The following is a 21,209-nucleotide window of genomic DNA, read 5'->3' as shown; positions in this document are numbered from 1 at the left end:
TCTCAGTGAAGTCAATCGCGATCACACACCCACACCCACACCCACACACACATACCCGAACCCACGTTTCAGAATGATAAGGGGGCTGGAGGGTGATGTTTGAGCCGAAAGCTGAAGTTGCCAGGTACGGGAAGATTGCACATAGAACATTCTAGAGGGAAGTGGCAGCGAGTGTACGTGAACTTGGCTCGTGTGAGGCCATTGTGGTTGGGTTCAGTGGACGGAAGAGGACAAGTGAGCGGGACCAAATGCGGCAATAAGTCTGGATGGGATGTTGGGCGCGCCCAGCGAGCCGCCTCGGCGGGTTTTACTCGGGGGCTGCCTCGTCTTATTTAGGTTTGAAGAAGGCCGCCTGCCGTAGAGGGCAAGTCAGGAGCCCTGGTGCTCGGATCAAGGTGGCGGCTGTGGCGGTGGGACTGAACGTGAACGGGCAGAAGACGGGCAGGGAACACCCTTTCTTTGCAGAGCGCTCGCTGTGTGTCAGGCACCATGTAGGCTCTAACTAACCTGTGCGGTTGAGCATCCTTAATACATTCCGCGGATAGCTAGGACTCTGAGGCCGGCTCTCTCCCAGGCTTCAAGAGCCCTGTTTGAGTAGGGGTGAGAAGGAGGAGTTCCAGGGCAGTTCCGAGGGCCACCTGGACTGTTCTGCTTTTCTCCGGGAGGAAATCCTGAGCCCTGCAGGGATTTTGAGCCTGGCTTGGTTGAACCTGTGCCAGCCCGTGAACGTTGGGGTCTCTCTTCATTGCACACTTTTTTTTTTTTCTTTTTCCCAGAAACATTCTGGGAAGAGCTAGTCTGGTGCGAATTCGAGGTGAAGGTACAGAAGGATTCGGGGAAACTGGCTTGAGCTTTCTGGGCTAATGTCTTCTCTCTGCCCTGGCTCCTCTTTCCCCCATTGGGGAACGATAATAGTCATAACTGGTGGTGCCTGTGACATGTGACACCTCCACTTGGCACATATTGTCTCGTGTAATTCTGAACCCTTTTAGAAAGATCCTCATTGTCCTGGCTGAATCCACTGAGGCACAGAGAGGCCGAGGAGCTTGCCAGAGGACACACAGCTGGTACCTCTTGCTATCAGACCTCGTGGTAGGGCTGTGGAGCCCACACACCGAACCATAGAGCTGGCTTGACGCTCGCCCACACCCAGCATGCCCTCAGTGATAAGAGAATTACAAGGTGGTGCTGACGACCACAGGGAAGAAAGACCCTTGACTGGTGTAGTTCGGGACTTTGGAGCGGGAGTCAGCCGCAGGGGAGTCCCCAGCATGTCTTTGAGCCTTTGAGCACATAAGTGACTTTGCTTTTCTGTGCCGCGTCTATCAAATGGGTGCAGAAACACCATGCCTACGCTCAGGGGATTCCCCAGGGGGTCCATCAGGTAGCGCCTCAATAAATGGTAGGTGTGAATCACACGAGCCCTGTTTGGGAAGAAACTAGAGAAATATTTTCCTGGCTACACCCTCTCTCCTGACGTGTATTATTCACAAACTCCTGGTATTTCTCCTGCTCAGCAGCTTTTTGCCTGTGTGTAATCAACCCGGTTCTTACTGAATATATTCCATATTCATTCTTTGTTTACCAGCCCCTTCATCATGGGCCTGTTTTTCTCCGGGCCTCAGTTTCTTCATCAGTAAAAGGGGGATACTCAGTACCTACCTTCTCACAGAACCATGGTGAGGGGTAAGTAAATTGCTGTTTGTGTTTAGAACAGTGCCTCCCAGATAAGTGGTCAACGAAAGGCATTTTTAATACAATCACATTACTATTATTATTTTCTCTGGCAGTCTTCCCTCCAGGGCAGGGACCTTCTGCTGACCATCTCCCGGGTAGCCTAGTTGTCTTGTTCCTCAGTGACTGTTGACCGACTGGTTCCTTTGTTTTCTTCTGTTTGAAATGTGCAGTCAGGGCCACCAGGTGAAACATTAGGCATCATTTTCCTTCCTAGTGGGTGCAGATGCCTCTGTGGGTGGTGTATTTACACAAGGTTGGACTTGCCTGGCAGCTCACTGGAAGCTTCTTTAGCCCTGAATTTCTCAGCCACGGCTCTGTTGACGTTTTAGGCCTGATCATTCTGCTGTGGGTCTGTGCTGTGCGCTGTAGGGCGGTTATTAGCACTATCCATGGTGCCCGTGCACTAAATGCTTCTAGTGACTTCTTTCTTTTTCTAGTTGTGACCACCAAAAATGTTTCCTGACTCTGCTGAGTGTCTCCGGGGGAGACCTGTCGAGGACTCCTGCTTCACATTGTTCTAAACACCTGAGCCCCCTAAAAATGGCACCGGATAGGTGCTGGGGGCATGTTCTGAGGTCCTCCTGTATGCTGGGCCCTGGAGATGCAGATGTGGCCCCTGAGCAGGGCAGTACGTGGCATGGAGTGAGAGCTCCCTAAGTGCCATTTTCATCCATAATTGCATAGCCTCTTGAAAATACCTTAAATAGTTTAATACCCGAACAGGGTCAGAAAGAACTGAAAGATGAACCCGGTGTTTCCCTTCTGTCCTGGTTGTTCCCCCAGGGCCTTTGCAGACCCAGAGCCTACACAGCCCCTACTTCTTCCATTCCGGTCTCTTTCTGGCCTTTTTTGACTTCGATTTTCTTACGTGTCAGTACATGAAGAGATCTCCTCTTCATTCCGTTTTCTGGCTGCACGATGATTTTTTGCATCTCAGTCTCCTGCTGGTGGCATCGAAGTTGCTTCCCATTCCCTTGGCTGTGCCGATGTGTCATCCTGTGCCCTTCTGAGAGCCGGGGGTGGGGTGGGATGGGGCGAGGGGAGGCCAGGCCACAGGATACATGCTTAGAGCCAGCGCAGTATGGGGGGCGTTCTGGGTCTGAAATCTCTGCTTCCTCAAAGGACCACGATGAGGTGACTGTCCAGGGCCTTGTCCCCTCTTCCCCAGCATCTTCTAGAGACTTTTCCTGTTTTCACGAAAGTGACCTTCGAGAGGCCAGACCCACGCCCAGGGCGTGTGAGGAACGCTGCCCGGTTACCAGTGGCACCTTTTCCCTCCGCCCCACCCGAGCCTCTCTATTTCCCTTTTCTTCTCTCAGCCCGCTGCGGGCAGAGCCGCCTTTTTACCTGAATTGGCTTCTGATGGCTGTAATTCCCCAGTTGCAGTTTGAAAGCCACCCACCAGCACCTGAGCTTTCTAGAACCTGAGCTGGGCCAGGGGGTGGGACCCAGCTCAGCCTGGATAAATAATGCAGACGGCTTCCGCGCCAGCACTGCTCCTCCTGGGAGCCCTTCCCCGCGGCCAGCTACGTAGCAAAGGCCAAAGGCAACTGGTTACTTTCAACTCCACACTTTCTTTGTGGTGACTTGGCAGAGTTAAGGGCCTCAAATATGTACACCCGTCAGACGCACTCAGCCTTTTGGGCCTGGGCCCGCTGGAGGGGGGTGGGGTGGGGTGCCGCGGTTTCTTGCGCGGGGCTGGGCCCTGCCTCCTCCTGCTTTGTGAAATTTGAAAGAGCTTGGCATTCTCGAACCAGGAAATTCCTGTTGCGATGTTGTCGTTTTTCCAGAAGTCCTCTTCCCGGCTGAGGGGGAGGAAAGGGCTGGGTGGTTGCGATTGCCTCCAGTTGTGGAGGGCACAACAGTGAATTCATTTGTAAATCAGCCTCTTTTCCCTAGATGGCAGCAATTTCTGGCCCGCCCGGCAGCGTTTAGAGGTTCACCTTTTACATATGAATGTGCCGCTCCGTCAGCACCCCTGCATTATGTCGGGAGAGAGAGAGCCGAGCCCCGGGGTGTTGGCAAGATGGCTTTCTCATTTCTGGGAGAGGCACGTCCGAAGTAAAGTTAATTAATATGAAAATTATTGAAAGTAAACAAACGCCTAAAAACACCTTCCCGTTGCAAAGCGCCACGTTCCCTCCCGGTGGTCTCATGTAGCCAGCAGAACAACGGCAATTTGTTGTGTTTATTCGCATCCGGTGAAATCAATGGCCCTTCGATGCTGTGCACTCTGCAGGCTTCCAGCCTAGCCGGGCTGCTGGCTATCGAGGGTGATAAATTAGAGCCGAAAGCCTCACGGGGACAAGCAGGCGCGGCCCCTGCCTCAGACTGCCTGACCGCAGAGAGGTGAGGGTGTCCTTGCCGCGCTGGGCCACCTAGTGCGTCCGAGACAGGAGCTGGCCTGGTAAGTGGTGACTCTTAGCCTGTCCTCTTTGCTTCTTCCTCCTCCCCCTGGGAGAGGCTGCTGAGGATCCGGAAGCAGGAATGTCTGCCGTGTGTGAGCCTCTGTTCTCTTTCAAAGAGAAGGGAGGCCCTCAGAGCAGCCCAGCTCTCTCGATGGCAGGTAAGTGCCCCTTCCCGGGGTTACCCGGCCCTGGTTTGTTTTGCCCCCGAGGCACTCGGGATGGACGACCTTTTCCCCAGGTTGAGAATGACCCTTTTGTTCCACGGCCTCATTTCCGAGTCGGTCTTCCTTTTCCCAGTCTGGGTGAGAAGTTCACATTCTCAGGCAGGGAGAACTTGTAGAACCCCGGTGGCCTTTCCGGAGGAGGCCCCTCAGGCAGGCTGCAGCCTTGTCTCGAGGGTTCTGTGGTTCTGGGCATTCAGCGTGTGACCAGATTAGTCGTTTTCGCTCGTGGCTTGGGTATTGTCTGCTGTAAGGAAAATGTTACCCCCTTCTCATCCCCGTCCACTGCGCCCCATTTTCATTTCTGCTCTGGGTGAGGGACATTTCCAGGCTTTGGTTTCATGATGATGTACCTACCAGCAGGAAAAGGCCCTAGGGTTCCCGGGTTCCTGGGGAGGGAGGCCTGTTTGGGTACCTGCTCTGGGTCTCGGGGCAACACGTGGAGACGATTAACCATGTTTGTGCTTTGCCGTCTTCTGGGAGAGCAGCGAGTGACCATGTTTGCAGTGGCCTGTGGAGAGGGCCGGCTGTGACCGAGAGCGCTGGCCGCGAGTACCCTCCGAGCCCCGGCCAGCGCAGGCCTCTGCTTTCGGCCCTGCCTTCGTGGCTAAGGTGGGCAAGCCGGAGGTGGAGAAGTCCTGTCCTGGGCCCGTTCCGTGTCCGTGTTCTATAGGCTGGCGTTTCCATAACTCTGACCTTAATGTGCTCCTCTGAGAAAACAAGGTCTGTTTTTGCAGCAGGAGGGTTGGGGATGGAGGAGGGAGAGGGGGAGGAGGAGGAGGAGGAGGAGGAGGAGGGATGATTGCCGGTTTGACAAAACAGCTATCATTTATGGAGTGCTTACTCTGCCAGGCCTGAACTTCTTTAATCCTTTTGTAACTCCTCAAGGTACCATGATCTCCACCCTCCAGAAGGATAGAGGCACAGAGAGGTTAAGTAGCTTCTTTAAGCTGCACCTCTGGGCCTAACCACTGTGGCACCCTGCCTGCACCATCTGCGGCCTGTTTTGTTGTTTTTTAATTTTTTTTTTAAGCATTTATTCATTTTTGAGAGACAGAGAGAGACGGAGTGTGAGTCGGGGAGGGGCAGAGAGAGAGAGGGAGACACAGAATCCGAAGCAGGCTCCAGGCTCCGAGCTGTCAGCGCAGAGCCCGACGTGGGGCTCGAACTCACGAATCATGAGATCGTGACCTGAGCTGAAGTTGGACCGTCAACCGACTGAGCCACCCAGGCTCCCTGATCTGCAACCCGTTTTATCAGAATGCGTGCCCCGGCTTCCGAGTGCGGTGGCCAACTTGTGGCCATCCTACCTGTGTGGCCCACGATGCCCATCTCTGCCTGTTGGTTGGGTTTTTCCTCATTCAGGCCCCACAGGCTCACTGTCCACATTCCGGAAATTTAACACCCACCAAAACACACCATGAGGCTGATCCTCATGGGGAAGCGTTTGGCCTTTCAGCTGGGGCCCTTTTCTCTCTCCAGAGGACACAATTCCCTGTCATGGTGTGTCATTTCCTAGGCTCTGGAGAATGTTGAGGGCTGTGACTCAGGTGCCGGATGTGGGTGGGGGTGGGGGTGCCTGGTGTGCCCGGGTCTGGCCAGCCTGGATGGAGATTGGAAAGGACTGCGGGGGAGGGGAGATGACCACACAGGCTCCCCACCCGCAGCCTATTTTGTGGCCTGGGCCACGTTCTGGTGCCACCATTGGAATACCGGGAGGTGAATATGCTTCCTGGGGACTGCCTTTGAGAGAAGGCGCGCATCGTTAGTCGGACAAACACGGTTTTCTGCTGTCCTTGTTCCGGAGTGCTCCTTGTTTTTTTTTTTTGTTTTTAAAAAAAAAATTTTTTTTTAACGTTTTATTTATTTTTGAGACAGGGAGAGACAGAGCATGAACAGGGGAGGGTCAGAGAGAGAGGGAGACACAGAATCTGAAGCAGGCTCCAGGCTCTGAGCTGTCAGTACAGAGCCCGATGCGGAGCTCGAACTCACGGACCGCGAGATCATGACCTGAGCCGAAGTCGGACGCTTAACCGACTGAGCCACCCAGGCACCCCTGGAGTGCTCCTTGTTGAACACAACCCCATCCCATCATCCAACCCTGTGTTAGGAGTCCATCTTGCAGAGCTGAGGACCGCCTCTCCCTGTGTGAGGCTGTGTGCGGGCCTCAGAGTCGAACCACTGCCTGGGTTCAAATCCCAGCCCTGCCACTTGGGTCATCTTGAGCAAAAGCGACTTCTAGAGAAGTACCCCACAGCCATTTTGAACAGCGCCACCTACGTTGTGTGTAGTAAGAGAAAGCCTTAGCTGTTAATCCTCGTGGCTCGGGAAAGCTAAGAGGCGGGGTTATCTTGAAGTACCATGTCCCTTAAGTCAGGGGACATCTGGGAAGGGCTGAGCAGGATTGTTTCTGGTGGTTCACCAGACACAGGTTGGAGAAGGATCTAATCACAGGCTTGGTTCCCGATACGCAGTAGGCCTTCTCTTATTATTAAGATTTCAGCGGATGTCACAGGAGGGGAAAGTTCTGCTGTTTCCTGCTTCATGCCAAGCTGTTCTCCTGAGTCACTGCTCCGTCTTTTGCCTGGAGGAGCTCTTCTCCCTCGCCCACGTTAACTCCTTCAGAACCAGACTTATTTTGGGGCTGGCGGAGGGGGTAGGACGTGGAGGGTGGCTGGTGAGCCAAGGCAGAAGACTCACAGGCCGTGCTACTCACAGAAAGGACTTCCAGATCAAGGGTGAACCATTTCCCTGGTGATTCAGTCTGTGGTAGCTCTTTGTCATCCTTCCAAGTTTATAGATGAAATGTGTTTAGCAATAAGTCCTTGTCAGAATTAAATCATTAAAGAAGGAGGAAAAAAAAAAAACAACTTGAGTCAGCTTTCTGGAAGAGGTCCTTAAGAGGCTTTGTTGCCATGACTACAGCGAAGTCCACACCCCCCATTCGCTCACCACCTGAGGCCTACGTGTTTGTACGTGTTTGTACGTCAGAGTGCTGACCTGCCTCCTCCCTCCCAAGGACCGTGAATGCAGTTGGTGTTTTGCAGTTTTCTCCCTACGAGTCTCACTGACAGCCTCTGCCTTTGACAGATGTGTCTATTGCTTAGAGCTTATTAAACTCCTGCCCCTTGGACACAGCCGCTGATCTCTCGTTAACTCTGGAGGGAGTCGGTGTGTTTGTAGTCAGGAACAGAATTGGGGTTTTGATGGTTTGCTGGGATTAGAAGGTTGGGGTGCTCTTAGGTAGGGGCAGCCTTGGGTCAGACCCCGCCTCGCTGAGCAGGATCTTTGTTTCCCCCTTTCGGTTCCTGCTGGGCTGGGACAAAACTCAGTCTGGCTTAAGTTGCTTATGTGTGTGTTTCTCCCTTCTTTCTCATGGAATTAATGAATTGGAAAGTTCAAAAGGGACTTTACTTTTTTTATTAAAAATTTTTCTTGATGTGTATTTTTGAGAGCGTACGCAGGGGAAAGGGCAGAGAGAGAGGAAGACACAGAGCCCGACGTGGGGCTCGAACTCACAAACCGCAAGATCGTGACCTGGGCCGAAGTCGAGCACGTAACCAACTGAGCCACCCAGGCGCCCTTCAGAATGGACTTTAAGGTCCTCTAGTCCTGTAGTTTTAATCTTTAGTGTTGGTGATATCTTTAGGAAGGTGAAGTAGGTGTGGCCCTCCAACCCCCCCCCCCCCCCCTTTGCCAGGAAGTTGTGTCCTTGTACAGAACTGTGGCTTGTGGATCATGGGTCCCTGAAGCACTTTCCAGGCTCCAGGTGAGAAGTTCTGGTCTGGCCCCTTCCTCCCTTGTGCCATTTTGCAGATGGAGTCTGAGTGGAAGAGAGACCGGCCTGGCATCTCCTCGTCTTGCCTCGCCTCCTTGCTTGGCTGCTGTTTCCCCAGACCCAGACCAAGCCCACAGGTGGCGGTGGGGCAGGAGAGGAGCTGGGCTTACCGGTGTGGAACAGGGTTCTCTAGACTTGAGAACTTAGATTCCATCCCCTACACACACACCCTGGGGTGTGCATCCGGGTTCTCTGGAGGGCTTGCTACCCCACAGACCACCAGGCCCTAGGCTAGAGTGTCTGATTCTGCAGATCTGCGGGGCCTGAGAATGTACATTTCTTGCAAATTCCCAGGTAATGTCACTGCTGCTAGTATGGGGACTACTCTTTGGGATCTGTCGTCCCAGGGGGCCTCAGCCGCAGGTGGGTAACTTAGACGCCCAAGGAAGGGCTGGTGCCCTTTCTGGCTGTCAAAGGCTGACTGTTGTTAGCTGCCTTCTGTGTTCTAGCTCGGTGATTCTTCAGGAGGCCAGTCCCACCCCCTCTGGGGGTGTTTGGGAAGTATGTGGGGGTGCTTTTAGTTGTCACTGTGTGTGGGAGTACTGGCAGCGAGCGGCAGGGTGCCCAGGTGGTCCTTATGATGGGGAAGAGCTCTCCCTTCCAAAAATCTAGTGCGTTCCATTAAGAAACATGGAAACGCACAACTTGTTTTTCCTGAATGTGCCCCTAACTTTTCCACTGATGTGTCTTTGCTCATGTACTTTCTTCTTTAAAAAAGTCTACCCTCCAACGGGCGCCTGGGTGGCTCAGTCGGTTAAACATCAACTTCAGCTCAGGTCATGATCTCGCACTTCGTGAGTTCCAGCCCCGCACTGCATTCTGAGCTGATGGCTCAGAGCCTGGAGCCTGCTTCAGGTTCTGTGTCTCCCTCTGTCTCTGCCCCTCCCCCGCTTGCATTCTCTCAAGGATAAATAAACGTTAAAGAAAAAAAAATCTACCCACAGATGAAACAAAAACATCCCAAATACCCAAAGCTTTGCCTAATTGCTTTCAATTTTGGCCTGGCCCAGGTGCCATTTTGTTTGGGATGCATTTCCTTGTGGCCCCCAAAACACCTTTTCTAAACGCACATTTTCTGACAGTTGAGCAAGGTTATTTGGGTTTATCAGGTCCACATTCACCAACCCCCAAAACTCCTTCCTGCGGTCCCTCCAAGCCTGTGGTGATTGGTCCCAACGGTGTCTATCTGGTGACCTTTTTAAAATCCTGAATCGGGCCGTCGTCATTTGCTCATTACTGGCTTTGGTTTGCACCTGCTGCTTTTTATGTGAAACTAAATCTCCTGAATACCTCAGTTTAAGTTTTATTTTGATAGTCTACACTCATGATACATAAAGTACACAAGGGTGCACCGTGAAAAATAATCCCTCCCCCATGCCCTGAATGTTTTCTTCCCCCGAGGCAACCAGTAGTTCCAGTTTCGAGCTCTGTAATACTTTTGTGTTCATCCAGAATGTTCTAGGCTTGTGCGAACTTAGATATATGACATCTTTTTTGGGGTGTGTTGTCTATTAACGGTGCTTAGAGATGTGTTGATTTTTTTTAACTTAATGCAGAAGCTTGGAGATGGTCATGCATCCGTTTGTGTAGAAGTGTCTTTAAAAAAAATTTTTTTTTTTTGACATTTTTATTTATTTCTGAGACAGACCTGGAGCGTGAGCGGGGGAGGGGCAGAGAGCGACAGGGAGACACAGAATTGGAAGCAGGCTCCAGGCTCTGAGCTGTCAGCAGAGAGCCTGAGGTGGGGCTCAAAGCCACCAACTGTGATGAGATCATGACCTGAGCCAAAGTTGGACGCTCAACCGACTAAGCCACCCAGGCGCCCCAAGGTGCCTTCTTATTCTTAAGGGCTGCAGAATATTCCACTGTATGAGAGGTGCCTGGCTGGCTCAAGAGCATGTATGTGACTCCTGATCTCAGGGTTGTAAGTTCAAGCCCCATGTTGGATATAGAGGTTACTTAAAAAAATAAATAAAAGAAATAAAAAAGGATATCCCACCATATGGCCGTGGTATGGTATTAGACTAGTCCTTAATTTGTGGACGTGTAAGTCATTTCCAGGCTTGGGTACAACACCCAGTGCCTCTCAGTTGAATTTTCTTGCGGGTACTCTGCTTCCTATGACTGTATCTGTGGAATGTGTTTCTAGGAGGACATTGTTGAGCCAAAGACTAGGTGGGGAAGGTGAGAGACTCTTTACTGTGAGGGTGGAGTGGGGTGCGGATCTCTGTGGGCCTGAGAGAGAGGAGGTTCCCTCTGGGGGAATGCCAGTCCCAGGCGGCACCTTTTCAGTGAGTTTTCCCCGCTAACTAGCTATGCTGTGCCTCTGGGCCAACCGTTTGGCTCTCTCTGGGCCTCCATTTTGATGTCTGTGGGATGGTCCTCCAAGCTCTGGGGTCTGTTCTCCCTCAAGGTGCCTGTGGTTAACATTTAATTTCCTCGCGGGGCTGTGTCTCGGCGCAGCACCCAAATGCTGAACGCTTATTCAGGATTTTTCTGAAGTTGCCCGGTGAGAATGGAGAGTTCCATCCTGTGGACTGGATTTTGCAAAAGCAGTTCACGGTCTCCTTTAACGAGCCTATTGGAAGATGCTCTGCCTTTCATTCAAAGGACCCCGCCCCCCCCGCCCCGCCCCCGGAGGCCTTGCTTGTATCCATCCTGGACCATGTTCATCTGCCCCAGTGGCCCCTGTCCACACTCGGAGGTCGGTGACGCATGGCACGGCCCGCGTGCTGGGGCTCGCCCGCAAGTTAGATCTGGAGGAGGAGCGTCGTCAGGTTACCTTTGGGGGTAGTCGTCGTTCTGGATTCCACACCCCACCCCGTCACCTCTGCTCTCACGCACCGTCTCTCCTCGTGCCTGTAACATCTTTCTCAGAACGTAAGGCGCGTCACGCTGCGCCATCGTTTCGTCCCTACGCTCATGAGACAGCCGTCGGGCATGGAACGAACGGATCCAAGGCCTTGCAGGTGAAGAGTGGGTGGTGGTGGACGTGTCTGTGTTTAAATGAGATGCTGGGAGAGTAAAGACGGAAAGGACTGAATCGGCGAGGGTGAGGCTGGCCCGGCTCAGATGCGAATCAGCGAACGTGTCATTTATGTCCATCTCTTCGGAGGAGAGTAGCAAGCACGACACCGTAAATGTTGGCCTCTTCCGCAAAGAAGTGTGTGCGCCTTCAGTTTCTTGAAGCGTGTGGGCTGGTTGGTCGATCTTTCACGGTTTTCTGCTTGTTGCCATCAGGAGAAGAAGTGTTTCTTTGGGATGCGGACAGGGCACCCGTGCCTGTGCGACAACTCCTGGCGGCTGGGTCGTGGCCTGGTCGGTGGGGACACAATGGGGATTTTGGCCAAAGGGAGAGCACGTTTCCACCCAAAAGTGGCCTGCGGGGATGCAGATCCATCTGGTGGTATCAGGCCCTACAGGCCCTGATCTGGTTTTTGTTTTTGTTTTTGTTTTTGTTTTTTCAATGTTTTTTATTTATTTTTGGGACAGAGAGAGACACAGCATGAACGGGGGAGGGGCAGAGAGAGAGGGAGACACAGAATCGGAAACAGGCTCCAGGCTCCGAGCCATCAGCCCAGAGCCTGACGCGGGGCTCGAACTCACGGACCGCGAGATCGTGACCTGGCTGAAGTCGGACGCTTAACCGACTGCGCCACCCAGGCGCCCCTGTTTTTGTTTTTTAAGAGAAGCCAGAAGCCTAGGTTGTTATGTGAAGTTTCTCGCTTTTATATTTTGGCAGTGAATTAAAATGTTAACAAATGGTATGTAGGCCGAAGAAAGACGGTCTGACCTTTGAGCCAGTTAACCGAAGAGCCGGGGTAAGTGTCTTCTAGGAGGAGGACCACTAAAATGGCATTGGGCCCGGGGACGAGATGCGCTGTGCCCCCCCCCACACCCACACCCGCTCCCTGTGGGGGCTGGGCCTCCCTGACTGCTTTAAAATATGTGGTCCTGTGTGTCTCTTTCAGATCCTGGCTCCACAGAGAGAACAGCCCAGAAAAGAAAGTTCCCCAGCCCTCCGCATTCTTCCAATGGCCACTCGCCACAGGACACATCAACAAGCCCCATTAAAAAGAAAAAGAAACCCGGCTTACTGAACAATAACAATAAGGAGCAGGTAAAGGGCCGCTGGGAATGGTGTCCACACCAGCAGGACAAAGGCTGTAGTGGGAAGCGTTTCAGCTTTCCGGGGGTTTCTGACAGCCGCTGTTCTTGGCATTTAGCAGGCTGCCTTGCTGCAGCTGTCACTTGCATAGGACAAGAAGGACAGCCCAAAATGGGTCTGTGTAGCAGTTTCTGTTAGCTTTGCAGATCTGTCTTGGGGACAGGGCAGTGACCCAGATGAGATGAAGGATACTGTGCTTTAGGATTTGGGGATTTTCCTTGGATTTTGTTTTTGCACTCTAGGGCTGTTTCCCCACGTGGCCTGAGGATTTTTTTCCTGCTAGGCCAGGCTGGTAGGATGGTTCTGAGCTCTGCCTCGAGGTGGTTGTGTGGCTAAGGCAGGCTCCCTCCTGGTCTCAGCTTTCTCATCTGTAAAATAACGGGTTTAGGTCTGCGGTAAGACAGCTGCTGTCTCTACCCATTGTCCACTCTCCACTTTGGTGATTGGTCACCCGTTGGTCTCATTGCGTGTAGACCCCAGGCGGCACGAGTCTTCTCTAGACCCCAGCCTCCTTCTGCAGCCAGGACCTATCAATGAGATAGGAATATCCATGAGCCATCTTGGATCTTGCTTAAGAAACCTAGTTTTAAAATTCTCGAATGCAAGCTAGATATTCTTCTGATACAAAAAAATGAGAGCTGCTTTAGTGGACCCTGGGGTCCAGTCTCCTAGTATCGGAAGAAACAGGATGTCCCAGGGGTTCTGATACCATTTCAGCAGGGATTCCTTGGGATGTATTCATCCATCTTGTGCATTATGGAGTGCTGACGTGGGCCCTGGGGATTGGAGGTTGAATAAGACAAGGTTGTTACTTTCATGGGAAAGAAACCTAGCAACGGTTGAATGCCCAGAACTGGGAGAGGGGTACATTTCTGCACACTAATCTATTTCCATTCTCAAAATTACATAGCGTAATGCCAGCTCTGCCTTTGCCGTGTGGCTGTGGGCAAGTTAACCTCTTTGTGCCTGCTTTTCTCATCTACCGATGGGAATGAAGGTCCTGCTCCTGATTGCACAGGGTTGTTGGGATGAACTGAGCCCACTGATGCAAATCATAATAATAAAAATTAAGCCAGGCTCGACACGAAGTGGAATAATCACACAAACCATGTGTGAAATCGAGAAACGACAGCTGTAGAAGTGTTCTAGAACTGGGCTGTTCGGTATGATTGCCACAAGCCATGTGTGGCCACTGAGCACCTACCTGCAAATGTGACCCAGGGACTGATTTTTTTTTTTTTTTCCTGGGTTGGATAGTGCAAATCTAATGAGTTGGGAATCCTGTTCAAAGAGAAGAAACAGATGGGTCCTAAATACATTTTTAGGGGGATTGAGAAAGATAGGCCAGTATTGGCAATAATAATCATAAAAACAGTGTTGACTCACTCCCTGTTGTAAGCATTTTTCTGTGTTAATGTTTATAATCCTCCTGTGAGAAAGGGCTGTAATTATCTCCCTTCTGCAGATGAAAACATCGAGGTTCAGAGAGGTTAAGTTGTCTCCTCAAGGCCTCTGAGCAAATTAGAAGTTGCATTCGAGCTCAGGTCGGCCGGTCTGGCTTAAAGCAGTGGCGACCATCTCTGTCACCCGGGAGCCATCCCATAGCTGCTGGGAATGAAGACTGAAAACGAAACCCCAAGGCCACAGATAATCCCCAAACCTTAATTTAGCTAGTAATTGAACTTCCTGGGCAAACCCTCCCTTATCGGATACCAGGACGCCTCAAGGAAGATACTGTCCCCTCTGTGCAGAAAGCCTTCTCCTTCGGCCTGTCTCTGTGTGTGCACACACGCATCATGCTTTTTGAATTCCTACCTGTCTTTTAAGGAACTGGCTCGTAACTCTCTTTCTGGAAGCCGATCAGCTTGGGCAGTCCACACGTTTTCTTCTCTCCCTTCCCCATCCATGTGTACCATTTCTCTTAACACGTTTGTCGGTCCATGTTTCCCTGAGAAATAGCCACAGGGTGGAGGTTCGCATATGCACAGTGCATTCTAGACGTAGAAAAGAGGAGACCCCGAGTAGCTGGACACGGGACACGGTGACGCTCCTGAATAATCTGTAATCTTCAGTATTGATAGGAGAGTTTACAGGACTGTTGCACAGAGGAAGTGTCCTGACCCAGAGGTCGGACTCTAGCCTCACTGCATCCGGGAAATTCACTCTGGGACCTCGTCAGTTGCTTTCCTAGCTTTGAGCTTCAGTTACCTTGTGAAATAGGGGTTTGGATTGGGAACATTATAAGGTTGATTGTAGGTTTTTCAGATCTAAAACTCCCTGGGGCCCAACCGTCAGGAGTTGGCGAAAGAGAAACGGGCTTAACTGTAAAGAAATGAAATTCTTGAACCTTGACCCCATAATTCATTCTAGCATCTGGTATTTGCATAGTAGCAACAGCCTCCCTCACGCACAGTCTGTTTTTCCTTAAGGGGAACTTAAATTCCTTAAAAAAAAATTCTTCTGGGCACTTTCCCTTTTCTCTTTCTTCATTTTAGAATTTTATAGCATTACAGAATTATGGCATTAAAGGCAAATTGTAGGTCCACGAGTGCTGGGTTTTACCAATAATATAATTTCTTAGTCACCAACATTTGAAGATCATGAGATTTCAAATAACAACTTGTATTTTTGGGTTCTTATAAAAACTCAGAAAAATCCAGCAACAGCTGGAGCGGAGTAGAGCTTGCTCCTTTAGACGCAGGGCCTGTGGGCTGTAGTTTTCCACACTCCCCACCCCTCCCCGCAGCGTGACACCCGACTTGCTTTGCTCATTCCTTCTGCCTCTAGTTCTCTTAAGTGTTCAAGTGTGTTTGGTTTTTGGCACATGTCAAGATTCTTCTCCCCTTCCTCTCTTTTTCTTCTGCTTTCTTTTTTGTGTTCCAAAAATAAATCCTCTCTGGCCTTATAGAAACACCCTCCCTGCCCCCATATTTTTCCATTTTTGGTAGAGACCTTTTATTACCAAGTGGAGATGGGGGTTGAGTTTTTAAGGTTGGACCCTGTTTCACTCATTTTTCATGTATTAGGAATTCAGTACTTTTAGGGAGTTGCAAGAGGAACTTTAAAACACCCTTTGGTTTTAGGGAAGAAAGTATTTAGGGCTTACAGTTCATTTTTTATGGCTCTTTGGTCCAGTGGTTTTGCCCTGTAGGAACGGTTTGAAAACATGTAGGTGTTTTTTCTCCATCCCAAAGCCTGGAAGGATGCTCTGGCGTTTTGTGGAAGAAGGTTAGGTTGCCAAGCGTCCTGCAGTAGATGGCCCAAGAAATATCTTCCCTCAAATGACATTAGGGCCTTTACTGAAAAATACCATTCGAACTTCCAGTTCTCAGGACATCTGACTTTGAAGACTCCTTTTGGGAGGTTTATTTTTATTTTATTTTTCCCCCATCATTAAAGGATTGAGAAATAATCTGCTAACAGATTGGGTATATCTTTCATCAACTATGGCGGAGAAACGATGGGGTTCCTCCTCACTGGCCCCGAGCACAGGGTATATACATACCATAAATGGGTGGGCTAGAACTTAACTTTCTCGGGCCCGCGCATTGTCTTAAGAACTTAAACATACTCCGGAAGTCCCTTGTTGGGCTGGGGCAGTGTATTAATAGTTGGGACTGTGAAGGGGGTTGTAGGCTTGCTGGCTTCTCCCTCAGCCCAGGCAGCACTGGGAGAGTGTACCTGCCTCGCTGCCCCGATCACTGGAGCTGTCCTGGGGCTGCTGCTTAAGAGGGGCCAAGTTCTGCCTCTCCCTGCTGTCTCGCCAGCGTCCAGGCTGAATGCCAGTGACATTCCTCACACTCCAGGGCCGGGCAGTTTTTCCTTAGAGCACTGTTTGTGCTTTAAATGCTGAAGAATAAAAGCTGGAACAAGGACTCTTTTCACTTACATATGTTACCTCTGTGCTCCAGGTGGGGTTTCGTGTTTGAGGCCCCTCCATGGTCCCACATGTACTCTGTGCTCCCACACAGCCGGCGTACCCCTTTTCCGGTTTACACAGACCAGGTGTCAGCTCACTACCGCCTGTGAGCCGGGTGGGCCCAGAGCCTGTTCTTGTAAATAAAGTTTTATTGGCACGCAGCCACGTTCATTCATTTACATACTGTCTCCGGTTGCTTTTCTGCTACTGTGGCCGGCTCGAGCAGTTGTGCTAGAGAGAGATCCCATGACCTGCAGAGCCTCAGCTATGAACTGTCTTCACAGAACCCTTTGTAGAAGTTTTGGGTCACTGGTATAAGACTGAGGTGTTCTAGAAGTGAGTTCATGAGCCCGTCTGTTTTCTTGTTAATCAGCCTGTGGAAGAAGCAGGGAAATAACATTTGCTCACACAGCCTGCAGCTATCCTATAAGAACATAGGTTGCAACCTTACTAGCAGGCTGGTAACACACCTTATACATAGGGGGAGAAAATCATAACTCCTTTCACCTGGAATGGTTCGCTTTTCCTCTTTCAAATGTTCCATATTTGTTATCAGCCTGTTTGTATGGAGCAGGAAACAGCAGATGAGGCAGGTATCTGATTGAGATTAGTGGCCAGCCCGTTCTCAGCAATACAGCTGCTGCTTGTGGAACGAGGGAATAGCCTGCAGAGCGTTTGGAGCAGCCTGGCACCCCGCCCCGCCCCGTGATTCCCCCCCAGGAACATCCATTCCCAGCCAGTTGTGGGGTGGGGGTGAGGACTTGGGGCGGGAGGAAGCTTCGCTTCACCAGTGGCCATCCCGGGCTTCTGCTAGACAGGAAGGACCTGGGCTACCAGTTAGGGAGATTAGCTGGCCTTTCGATCCTTCCAGTTTTGTGTAGATTGACTCTTCCTGTCCTATTATTAACTTGCTGAAAGGAAGTCGGGCGCTGAGCTATGGCTTACTGCTATGTGGCAAAAGCCACAAAGGCGTTCTGAAAGACCTCGGGTTGGAAATAGTTGTGCTTGCTTGATATGTGAGGCTTATCTTTCAGTACGAGGATCTTCTCCCCCTCTTCCCACTCCCCACCTACCTCTTCTCTCTTGTCGTCCTGCTTCTCCTCCCCTTCCCCCGTCCCCCACCCCCCTCCACCCCTGTCTTCCTGCCCCAAATGCACACAACCATTTCCTAGGCAGATAGCGAACGTTGTACATTGTGGTTCTCAACCAAGGGCCGTTTTACCCCCGAGGGACGTTTGGCAATGTCTGGAGACCTTTTTGATCCTCACAGTTGTGTGGATGGGGTCCTGGCATCCAGCCACGGATGCTCCCACACATCCTACGGTGCACAGGACAGCTCCATCCCACAAAGAGTTTTCTGGCCCGAACGACAGCAGTGAGGGTGCGAGCCCCCGCTGTAGGTGGCGTTCTGCTTGTATGTCCCCTTCTGTGGAGTTCCTAGCTGTTTTCCGATCCCCCCCTCCCCATTCCAGCTCTTTGCATGAAACAGAAGGTATTTTTGAACTACAGAGAATGTTCTGTGAGGGGGTCACTTGGGCATTAGAGTCTCTCCTCACCCGGCATCGTCTTATACAGGGAATCAGGGTGAGAGAGGGCGCTGTGAGACCCCTGATCTGGGCCTGGGGGCCAGAGGAGTTGTTTCAACCTAGTTTTTTCAGCTCTTCGGTAAGAGTAGCTGTGTGTGTCCTGCGTCCCTCTCTGGGTGGTCGTGAGGACAAAATGAATATAGCGTGTATGATAGTATGTTGAGTATGCGGTCTGGAGAGAATATTGTAACGGTGTTATTCTCTGGAAACCCAAGTATAGAGCAGTGCACCAGACCTGAACTAGGGAAAGAACGGGGCTCAAATATTATGCAATCATCCTTAAAAATCTTAGTTGTTTCCTTAGTAGAAATGAGAGTGGGGAGGCTTAGAAGGATGGATTAAAAAAGATCTGCTAAGGAAGCATCTGGGAGGCTCTTTATCAAGGAGTATAGAAATAGCAGGCATTTTGAGAACGTTAAAACCTCATAATAAAAACCAGGAACAAGACACAACTGCTTGTAATCTTGACAGTTCTGGGAATTATCCTGGGTGGGGGGGAGGGTCCCGGGATAAAATGAGGGCCTCATATAAATTAGGAAAAAAAGAAAAGTAGTATAAAAATATTAGAGATGAATAGACAAAACAGATGTTGCTTAGAGAAGATACTAAAAAAAATTTTTTTTTAATGTTTATTTACTTTTCAGAGAGAGATGGAGACAGAGTATGAGCAAGGGAGGGTCATAGAGAGAGGGAGACACAGAATCCGAAGCAGGCTCTAGGCTCTGAGCTGTCCTCACAGAGCCCAGCCCGATGCAGGGCTCGAACCCACAGACTGCAAGATCATGACCTGAGCTGAAGTCAGAGGCTCAACCGACTGAGCCACCCAGGCGCCCCGAGAAGATACTACTTTTAATCAGTAAACTAAGAACCAGTTATTTGTGAGGTCAGGATTGGAAAAATCCAACATCATTTCTATGTACCAACAATAACTACTTAGACAAGAGAGTAGAAAAAATCCCATTCATAGTATCAACAGAAATTAGGCAGCTTTAATCAGCATATGAGATCTTTGTGGAGGAAAACGGTAATGTTTTGCTGACAAGGAGGGAAAGAAAGAAGCTCACTGTCAGAGATAGGTGCTGTGGTTGTGGAGATTAGCTATTATCCATAGAAATCGAGGCTCCAAGTGGGTTGAGGATCTTTAAGAAGATCACGTAGGCAGTTACTGGGTCACCACCAGACTCTCTCATAGTACTTCTGAAATACTGTATTTGTTACTAATTTCCGATAGACGTTTTCCCGATAAGTTTCTTCTGAGTGATCTTACATGTTTGGAGTATGTCTTTGCTGGATTCTATAATTTATTATTAGGGAGACATTTCTCGTGTTTTGAGGACATAACCATGTTCAAGAATCATAGCTTCAGGAAGCCTCTGATTGGCTCTAATACTTTATGCATTGTGGGGGGTAGACATAAAAAATGAATCCCCCCCCTCCCCTTTTTTTCTGTGACTTAAATTCAGTTGATCTGTTCTCCAGAAGCCTGTGCAAAGAATCCTAGGGTGAATTGCCATACATTTGTTGGCTTTGTTTAGACTTCCATACCTGTGTTAGTAATATTAGTAAAGGCAGCAGTGTGTTAAATGCATATGTTGTTATATCGTCTCGTTTAATCCCAACCAGAATTCCGTGAAATTGGGTATTATCATCCCCATTTTACAGATGAGAAAATTGAAGCTGAGAGATGAAGAGATTTGCCCAGGGTCATGCAGCTGGTAGAGATCAGATTTCAACCTGGGTATGCCTAGGTCGTAGCCATTGTAACTCTTCTGTTAGGGTAGGCTAACTCTGGTCAGACACCAGCTTTTCAATCTATGGCTTCTGCCAATAGAGGAGAGAGGGAGAAAAGGAAAGTATCTTAGTATCTAACGAGCTGCAAACTGTGTATTTAGTAGAGTAACCCAAGATAGCTTTGTAATGAATGTGGGAAATGCTGTGATTTTCTTTTGTTGTTGTTGACGTATTTGTTCAAATTCCTTTTGCGAATGCGCATGTGTTTTGAAACTGAACCTGTCTCTCTTGCCTACATTTCAGTCAGAACTAAGACATGGTCCGTTTTACTATATGAAGCAGCCACTCACCACAGACCCTGTTGATGTTGTACCGCAGGATGGACGGAATGATTTCTACTGCTGGGTTTGTCACCGGGAAGGCCAAGTCCTTTGCTGTGAGCTCTGTCCCCGGGTTTATCACGCTAAGTGTCTGAGACTGACATCGGAACCAGAGGGGGACTGGTTTTGTCCTGAATGTGAGGTTAGTTCCTGACGAACGAATGCATTCTCTGCCTCATTTCCTCTCCTTTTTCTTTCTTCCTTTGATTTTAAAAGTTTCAAATCATCCAGATATGGAAAAAAAAAGAAAAAAGAAATTTCTTGCATTCCCCTTGTTCTATCCTGGTCACCCCCCTTTGGGGACCAGCTTTGGCAGGGGTCTCAGCAGTGCGGCTTTTTGGAAAAACAATTGCACTGAGTATCGGTTTTGATTCTTCCTGGGTCTTTGGATCACTCTGGGATCTGGAACCTTCTCCGAATTCTCCCGTAACGAACATTTCAGAAGTTAAGTCCTAAACCGTTAACCGTTCACACGTCTTGAAAAGATCGCACGCGGGGGTCTCCTCATCTTGGATGGCGTCTCCTGCTGCCTCATTGAATCATCGGTGGTAGCCGAGCCCAGAAGACCACTGTGGGTCGCATGCTGCTTATGGCTGTCATCTGATGCTCCCAGGCACGCCACGGCTGTTTCTGCAGTGCCCATTGGGTGCTAGGGATTCGGCAGGGAGCAAAAAGGGGCACACATTACAAGCTTTTCAGGAGAAGAGGACGAAAACCCAATGAAAGGAATCAAAGAGGAGGAATGGGGAGTAGGGAGGGTGGAGGGCGTTTTCTGTTTCAAGTGAAGAGGCCCGGGAAGGTCTCCCTAAGATTTGAGAATGGCGCGCAGGGAGGGAAGAGTGAGCTGCCTTCAGGCAGGGGGTGCTGTGGGCGCAGAACCAGAGTAGGAGCCCCGTGAGGAACATGCATCCGGGTCGGAAAGCCGAAATGCTTTTCGTTAACACCATTATTACTGTTCTCCTCAAATCTGAGGTGGCTTCTTTTCTTGGCGACTTGCAGTTACGATGCTTTTTCAAAATGCTGCAAGTGATGTCATCTGCAGAGTCATTTCATGCAGAGTGTCACTTCGGTTCGAAGGTATATTAGAGCTCGGTCTCAAACAACGAGATCTTTAGGGAGGAGAAAAAGCAAGCTTTATCAATAGTGGTGATACTGCTTTTGTGTTGGGAAAAGAGAAAAATAAATACTTGAAAAGAAATTCGACATCAGATCGCTACGATG

General features: G+C 50.1%; 1 protein-coding gene across 23 annotated transcripts in view; it reads left to right on the top strand.

Moving 5' to 3' along the window:
- Positions 1-21,209, top strand: part of ZMYND8 (zinc finger MYND-type containing 8) — a 126,481-nt gene that overhangs the window by 26,799 nt on the left and 78,473 nt on the right. For 13 of the 23 annotated variants that reach the window (XM_058685856.1, XM_058685855.1, XM_058685859.1 and 10 more), the window contains 2 exons: positions 12,176-12,324; positions 19,912-20,130. In XM_058685856.1, coding sequence (XP_058541839.1) covers positions 12,176-12,324; positions 19,912-20,130 — 368 coding nt within the window. Of the gene's footprint in view, positions 1-3,824; positions 4,145-4,181; positions 4,304-10,877; positions 11,662-11,893; positions 12,026-12,175; positions 12,325-19,911; positions 20,131-21,209 lie in introns of those variants that run through there. The other 10 variants (XM_058685867.1, XM_058685868.1, XM_058685870.1 and 7 more) reach the window with 4 other exon arrangements.

This window comes from Neofelis nebulosa, chromosome 9 (assembly GCF_028018385.1).
Source record: "Neofelis nebulosa isolate mNeoNeb1 chromosome 9, mNeoNeb1.pri, whole genome shotgun sequence".
Lineage (NCBI taxonomy): Eukaryota > Metazoa > Chordata > Mammalia > Carnivora > Felidae > Neofelis > Neofelis nebulosa.
The sequence above is the reverse complement of the archived record's forward strand: the minus strand, read 5'-3'. Positions and strand labels throughout refer to the sequence as shown.